Source organism: Propithecus coquereli, unplaced genomic scaffold, assembly GCF_000956105.1.
Source record: "Propithecus coquereli isolate 6110/MARCELLA unplaced genomic scaffold, Pcoq_1.0 Scaffold353, whole genome shotgun sequence".
Lineage (NCBI taxonomy): Eukaryota > Metazoa > Chordata > Mammalia > Primates > Indriidae > Propithecus > Propithecus coquereli.
The window spans coordinates 1101081-1109327 of record NW_012149208.1 but is presented as its reverse complement, the minus strand read 5'-3'; the positions used below and the strand labels follow the sequence as shown (position 1 = coordinate 1109327).

Genomic DNA, 8247 nt, shown 5'->3' with positions numbered 1-8247 from the left:
ATAGGCTGAGAGTGGTGGCTCACCCCTGTAATGCTAGCACTTCGGGAGGCCGAGACTAGAGGATTACTTGAGGCCAGGAGATCAAAACCAGCTTGAGCATGAGTGAGACTGTCTCTACAAAAAATAAAAAAGCTGGGCGTGGTGCTGCGTGCCTCGGGAGGCTGAGGCAGGAGGATCACTTGAGTCCAGGAGTTTGAGGTTGTAGTGAGCTATGATCATGCCACTGCACTGTAGCTTGGGTGACAGAGCGAGACCCTGTCTCAAAAAAAAAAAATCCAAACAATACACTCTAAATAAAATGAACAGAAAGACTTTTGAGAGATTTTCCTTTATATAAGCTATTCTCAGTGTACTCTGGTCAAATTTTACTTGGCAATAAATCCTAGCAAACTTCGGTCAGGTAAGTGACTAATAGTACCGAAATACGACATTGAGTCACATGTCGAATACAGAGTTTCAGAAAATGTAAACCTTTCCCCTGAAACTCTCAAATCATCTTAAGTAGAAGTACACTGTTTTTAATGATGAAGCTTGTGAAAATGCTGGGTTTTGAAATGTGGTTAACGAAATAATTTTCCAGAAGGCAAGAAACACTATTATCACAGCTATCACTTTGTCTTAATGATTTACAATTAGTTTATGTGTTAGAAAGCACTATAGAGAAGTGTGAGCCAGTTGAAAACTAAGGAAAAGAAACAATGTTCTGCATTTCTGCTGTAAACCACAGTAAATCTGTAAGTGGGTGCAAGCACACGAAACTAAAATTTAGATCTATGCAGACAACATCTGAATCATACATCTTTGGCACTCATACAAAGATACTGATTCGACTAAGCCAACAGTGAAGAATTTCTGCCATGTATTTTTAGCAAATGTCTTTCCCCAATTTAAAAATGTAATAATCTCTAAAAATTCACTCAGATAAAGATAAACTGAAATCTATCAATTTAACCAGCTATGACCCAAAATGTGTAATTAACAGCAGTCACTGAAACAGGTGTGAGGTAAGAATCTTTCTAAAAATATAAGTGGGCTGAGACCTTATAATTTTTAGAGTCTTAGACCTCAGATTTTTTTTTTTTTTTTGAGACAGAGTCTCACTCTGTTGCCCGGGTTAGAGTGAGTGCCGTGGCATTAGCCTAGGTCACAGCAACCTTAAACTCCTGGGCTTAAGTGATCCTCCTGCCTCAGCCTCCTGAGTAGCTGGGACTACAGGCATGCGCCACTATGCCCGGCTAATTTTTTCTATATATTTTTAGTTGTCCAGATAATTTCTTTCTATTTTTAGTAGAGACGGGGTCTCGCTCTTGCTCAGGCTGGTCTTGAACTCCTGACCTGGAGCGATCCACCCGCCTCGGCCTTCCAGAGTGCTAGGATTACAGGCGTGAGCCACCATGCCCGGCAGAGACCTCAGATTTTAAAACATCTTTTGAACAGTGCCTGATTTGTATGGAATCCAGTCTTGACTTAGACACAACCATGTTACAACTACACTTTAACATCTGACACTAAGGAGCACAAAATTAACCTACTAACGTTTACCGGAAAACACCCCATAGGTGCACACGTTCATTCGCACAGGCACAGGCCACGTGCAGAGCTGTCTTCCCCATGTGCTTCTACTGCTTCTTGCCATTCTCCTAATTTGCTTCTCTTGAAAAAGGGCAATGACCCAGTTTATGTTCTCTGGAGGGATTCTCAGAGCTGGATGGTAAGTCCTCTGAGAGCTCTGGAGGAAATCTGGTTGCTGCTAAGTGCAGTTTCATTTCTAGAGGCTCAGGCCCTAAGAATCTTATATCTTTAGGAAAATATCCACAATTATAGCTGTGGTCCACAAAGTGACTTTGTTTCTTTGATTCCAGTGTCAGAATTAGAATGAGGGTTCTGGAGTGAGATATTTTGTACCAGGAAGCATTTTTCCCCACTAGAGAAACCAGTAAGTTTTTTCCTTTATACCAATTTACAACACAAATAATTAGCTTCTCGAGTATCACAATGGATATTCTAAGGAATACTTGAAGAAAAACATGTCCCTGAAGGCACTGAAGACAAATAACATGAACAAGAGGCAGTTACTTTTCATAAGGCTTAGTTCTGTTTAGTCAGAACTTTAGGAATGAGTACTTTAAACCTATCTAGCAGGCCAGGCGCGGTGGCTCATGGCTGTAATCCTAGCACTCTGGGAGGCCAAGGTGGGAGGACTGCCTGAACTCAGGAGTTCAAGACCAGCTTGAGCATGAGCAAGACTCTTTCTCTACTAAAACAGAAAAATTAGCTGGGCACTGTGGTGAGCACCTGTAGTCCCAGCTACTTGCTGAGGCAAGATGATCACTTGGGCCCAGGATTGTGAGGTTGCTGTGAGCTATGATGATGCCACTGCACTCTACCTAGGGCTACTGAGCGAGACTCTGTCTCAAAAAACAAAACAAAACAAAACAAAAACCTATCTGGCAGAATAAATCATAGGCTACCTGGCATTTTCTATTTTTCCTATAGTGCTACTGATGTTTCTAGCCAAGGAAGAAGCTATTTTCATTTATAAAGAAGATGAAAGTAAAACAGAATACCCAAATTACTAAAACCAAACATCATATTAAGAAATGACCTTAGCTAACTATAATAGTAATCCCTTCCGGTCTTATTCCTCAATCCTTATCTGCTTTATAGGTTACATTATTGATGACAGAAAGGGCTATAATAACTGATTTGGACAATGGCTACAGAAAACACTAATTTTGATATTAAAACTATTGTTGATAGAATGGGAATAATCTATTCTCAATGGAATTGGTTAAAATATACTATAAAAACTTGGCTTATAATCAGAAGAGAAATCTTAAACTGGAGAGTCTTTAAAAATACATTTTTGGCACTTACCTTTCATTTTATCTTACTAAGGATGGGAATCTCAAACATGAAAGAAAGAAAATTTCCCAGGAAGTTACAATGCTTTTAAAAAACTAACTAAAATCTCATTAATAAGTTTGGCAGTGAGGCTTGTAGACACTATCACATGGCAAGTATCCGAAAACAAAACTTTTTGTGCTATAAAGTAAGAGCTACCTGAGAGCAACTAAGAAAAAAGAAAATTAGAAGCATTTGTTTTCTTCTATCAGGAAATAAAATATGCCCAAGAATGCAAAAAAGCTATAGGATAGGAGCAAACTCCCCACACTTCTCAGCAACGACTGAAGCAGAACAAGCTGTTTCTTTTTCCTTGGATATGCAGGTCTCCACAACAAAACTGTGTAAAAGATCCTACTTGTTGCTTGCCCTGGGGAGTACCTCTGAATGTGGAGAGACTGGCGCCTGTCACTACTTTTGGTGAAGAGGCACAGATTACCAAACTGGGCACTGATAGGACTGGAGTACTTCAGAGTTAGCCAACTGGGATAGAACCATGGGGCCCAACAAGCTGGGGACCCCTTGAGTGGTGTAGATGTACTTTCCTTCAAAGGGTCACTCCCGCAGGAACAGGACATGGACTCCGTCAGCACTGGCAATGGCAGCATTACTGATATAAATACACAGGATTGAGAGAGAAATGCACTACCAGATGCAACTGACTGCAACTGTCTCATGGTAAATGCAAAAGTCTATCGGGGCTTGAACATTATTCTAAATATTCTGAAGGAATCTCCTTTCCCAACAACCCCTTTGTATGTACAATATTTAAAAAGTTCAAATTTTCAGAGTATACTAGATAAGACACATTTAAATGAAACATATGCCCAACAAAGATGCTGAACATTAGAGTTTGTTTTATTGCATGACGTTTGCATAAGAAAAAATATTATTGAAAACTGTAAGGCATCATGCAATCATTGATAAGCTAATTATTAACTGTACACTTAAAATAGGTGGACATACAATCTAAAATTTAAAAACTAGTTCCAAAAAAGTACATAAAAAATTTAACATGATGAGCTTTTAAATATGGTTGATATTTGTAGTTTCATGTTATTAAAAAGTGCTTCAAATGTACTCCCGGAAAGTCGTTCTTTATAAATGGCGCTGGGGTAATGTCAGATTACAAACTGTAAAAACTAATTATTTTTATGGAATTAGAAAACTAATAGTGTGATATTCAAACTTACTTGAATCAGTTTTCAATTCTCACTCAAATTAAGTTGATATAATATTAATAATCTAAAAAACATCAGTTTTATAAGCAACAAAAGTCTATTGAGTTCAAGTTATGCATGTTGAGCGATCAAAGCTCTGAGTAGGCCTGAATGTCGAGACCTGGAACCAATGCAGGTCGGTGTTAGTCAATGTACTGCGCCATCCAGCGGAAGCCCTCTCCATAGCCCTGTCTTTTGAGCACACTGCACATGAACACTTCCAAGGGTCGGGCGTTCAGTTCTTTCAGAGACACACTGCCCTAGAAGAGAAGAGAGACATTATGTGGGAGTTTTATAAAATAAAAGCTCCACTCCCCAGCAGAATTATAGGTTCTACCTTTGAACAAAGGGCGATTGTGATAAAGCCCCAGCTGTGATAAAGTCATGGCTACTTGGCATCCACGTCCCCTAAACACACAGGAAGCCTCCTTCTCTCACTCAGTGGGAAAGAGGTTAGCTTGTGAGGGACACAGAATAAAAATCATATTGGAAAAAGTCCAAACTGGCTTCATGGATATGAAAAAAAAACATTCTCTGAGTAGGTTTATGACCAAACAAGGCATTTCCTGAAATTAATGTGGAGATGACTTATTAAAAAGAAGACACAGGCTGGGCGCAGTGGCTCACGCCTGTAATCCTAGCAGTCTGGGAGGCCAAGGTGGGAGGATCACTTGAGCCCAGGAGTTTGAGGTTGCTATGAGCTAGGCTGACGCCACGGGACTCTAGCCTGGGTGACAGAGCGAGACTCTGTCTCAAAAAAAAAAAAAAGTGTTTGTTCAGAAAACCCCTACTGCACTCCAGCCTGGGCAAGAGCGAACCCTGTCTCAACAAACAACAAAAAAAGATAACGGGCTTGTGGAGCTGGACGACAGTAATTTAAAAGGACACCTGCATTATAGAATTAAATACTCACACTTGTCAAAAATTTTTTTTTTTACCTTTCCTGTTGTCTGACCATATAAACCAAATATCTCTCGTAATCTTTCTTCACTGATGGCTTCAGGTCTGTCGATCTTATTCCCAAGAATCAGTATAGGCACATTAGCAATGGTTTCATCTGTCATTAGTGACTGAAAAAAACAAAACAATACAAAAGATAAGAAGCTGACATGAAACCATCCAAAGGGCCTATTTCGATAAGATGAAACAGTCAAGGAACTCGTTCCCTACCATATCATGTCATGCCAACTTCCTTTGGCAAATGTCTCCCACATCTTAAAGTGAGCTCCATGAAACCGTAAGCTCAATTCTTCTGTCTCCCTAGGGCTCTTCCTGTAAATGCTCGCTCTGCTCACTACGTAAGCCAGTGAGGTAGGGTGGCTAGAGTCAACCCCTTGGAGGTGGAAAGGCCTGCTTTCTGCTACTTCTGAGTTGTGACTTTGGGCAAGTTAGCCTCACTGAAGCTCAGGGAGAATTGGGAATACTAGCACCTACCTTATGGAGCTGATCTGAGAATTACGTGAAATAATATGCACAGTGTCTGGCACCAAGTAGGAAATTGGGAATTCCCCAGCCCTATTCCATAAGTACAGAACCTACCTAGACTTTTCCACATAAAGAAGTATTTGTTTGCCTGCCCTGGGCTGAGGCATGATTGGGTCAACCTTCAGTCAGACCACAGACCTGCTTACTCTGTGGCCCCAGATCTAGTGAGGGCCTTGCCTGCTGCTCTTGAGGACCTTTACAAAGCATCTGACCTGGGAGAGGGGAGAGGAGGTAGCTAAATATGCCCCTGTTTATTCCTGGGAGTGTCAAAGACAGCATGTCATACCATTTCCAGGGGTGGCAGCCCCTGAAGAAGTGGCGTCCTGGGACTCAAGAGCAACCCACTCCACGAATACAGCAAACATGAAATACACTAGAAGGACACACTCGGTACAGGGTGGGCTCCTCAAGTCACCAGGAAGGATGTCTGTGTTAGGACTTCCTCAATAGCTACAATTACTCAAAGGTATTCCCCATGCATTCTGAGTAAAGTAATCACTACTTAAAGCAATCACTGAGCTGAACCAATTGTCAGCAGTTTCCTGTGAGACTGCAGAAAAGCTCTACTCTGATATCTATAACTCCAACCTACTTCTTCAGGCTTACCAGAGTGATTTAACTACATTTATTTTTAATCATTTAACTTACATCGAGTTCTTCTTTTGACTCTAACAGCCTTTCATGGTCTGCACAATCCACCAAAAATACAATGCCATTGATAGCAGGAAGGTAGTTTTTCCACACTCTTCGAGCTAACAAAAACAATCAGAATTTAGATTTTACTTACTGGTCAAACCTAGTGGATGGTTTGATTGAACAGCCCAACAAGATATCGAGTATAGTTATCTCTTAACATGGCCGGGCCCGGTGGCTCACGCCTGTAGCACTCTGGGAGGCCAAGGCAGGAGGATTGCTTGAGCTCAGGAGTTCGAGACCAGCCTGAGCAAGAGAGAGATCCCATCTCTACTAAAAATAGAAAAATTAGCTGGGCGTGGTGGCACATGCCTGTAGGCCCAGCTACTCGGGAGGCTGAGACAGGAGGATCGCTTGAGCCCAGGAGTTTGAGGTTACTATGAGCTAGGCTGACACCAAGGCATCTAGCCCAAGCAACACAGTGAGAGACTGTCTCAAAAAAAAAAAAAAAAAAAAGTTATCCTTTAACACCTGCTACTTCACTATATATTCAAGTTAATCTTTTACCCAGTGTTGCCAAAATCTTCCCAGAATGCCAAAGAAGAAATTTCAGGCTTTCCTTGATTGTGGGCAAGTCAAATACTTTACTCTCTCCCAATTTTCCCCAAGTAAGAAGTAGAATATTTGCTATTATACCACTGGACAATGAATGATGCAAATTAAGTTCACTGGAAGACTGCTACTATATAAATATAAAATATAAGCAGTTCGGCCTGAGCAAGAGCAAGATCCCATCTCTACTAAAAATAGAAAAAAAAAGCCACCGGCTGAAATAGCTCAGTTGGGAGAGCATTAGACTGAAAAATAGCAAAAACTGGCTGGACGTGGTTGCATGCGCCTGTAGTCCCAGCTACCGGGAAGGCTGAGGAAGGAGGATCGCTTGAGCCTAAGAGTTTGAGGTTGCTGTGAGCTATGATGATGCCACTGTACTCTACCCAGGGCAACAGAGCAAGATTCTGTCTCTGAACAACAACGACAAAAAACACCCCAAAAACAAAAACAAAGAAAACAAGCTCAAGTGTTAATAATTAACTAAAGTCTATGAAATCACAGGATGATTTTTTTCCATGACACTCTTTTTTAACGGAGAAAACAGTTCTTAGGGTACCCCAGGGAAAATACCTTTCTTCTTTGACTTGAGTTTTATAATATATCTTGAAAATAATATAGAAATGAAGTCTCAGACAAACTCCAATAGATTCCAATTCTAATCATATTCCAGAAATTATTTTATGTACATGCCAAACAATTATCATATGTCTCAAATGTGCTTTCACTAGCCACAACTGCTTAAAATCTTTTCAACTATGTGTCATATCGGGTTTTTAGAATGCCCATCAACTCTGTAATATTCATTAGTTATGACTTACAATGTGTTGGATGCTGCCAAGTACTTTTGGAGATATAAAAAATAAGCAAGATTTTAGTCCCAGAAAGTTTAGTATAGGAGAAAAGATAGTCTTCCAAACTTTTTGTAGACATGTACACAGATGGACTGAGTGCTATGGAAGCACAGTTGAGAGCACTCCTGGCTGGAAGTGGCTTCCCAGGGGAGGTAGCAGGACAGTCACTGGGCCCTGAGGGGTTATTCATTTGCATATGGGGATGGCATGAGCAAAAAGAACAGAGTGGGATAATACCAAGAAGGTATGATTTGGTTGGAGTCAAGTGAATTTAAGGAAATAGCAGGAAATAAAGACTAGTGCTGGCCCAGTGGCTTATGCCTGTAATACTAGCACTCTGGAAGGCCGAGGAGGGAGGATTGCTTGAGCCCAGGAGTTGGAGGTTGCAGTGAGCTATGACGCCATTGCACTCTATCTAAGTGGGGTGACAGAGCAAGACTCTGTCTCAAAAAAAATTAGTCGAGTGTTGTGGCACATGCCCGTAATCCCAGCTACTCAGGAGGCTGAGGCAGGAGGATCGCTTGAGCCCAGGAGTTTGAGGT

The 8247-nt window shown here is 41.0% G+C and overlaps 1 protein-coding gene across 1 annotated transcript; it reads right to left on the bottom strand.

Moving 5' to 3' along the window:
* Positions 1-3736: 3736 nt before the first annotated feature.
* Positions 3737-7784, bottom strand: SAR1B (secretion associated, Ras related GTPase 1B). The gene is made up of 4 exons (XM_012651307.1): positions 7673-7784; positions 6258-6361; positions 5063-5194; positions 3737-4384 (listed from the first exon to the last, which is right to left on the bottom strand). The coding sequence occupies exons 1-4, from the start codon at positions 7782-7784 to the stop codon at positions 4268-4270; spliced, it is 465 nt and encodes a 154-aa protein (XP_012506761.1). The 3' UTR covers positions 3737-4267.
* Between the last annotated feature and the right edge of the window lie 463 nt (positions 7785-8247).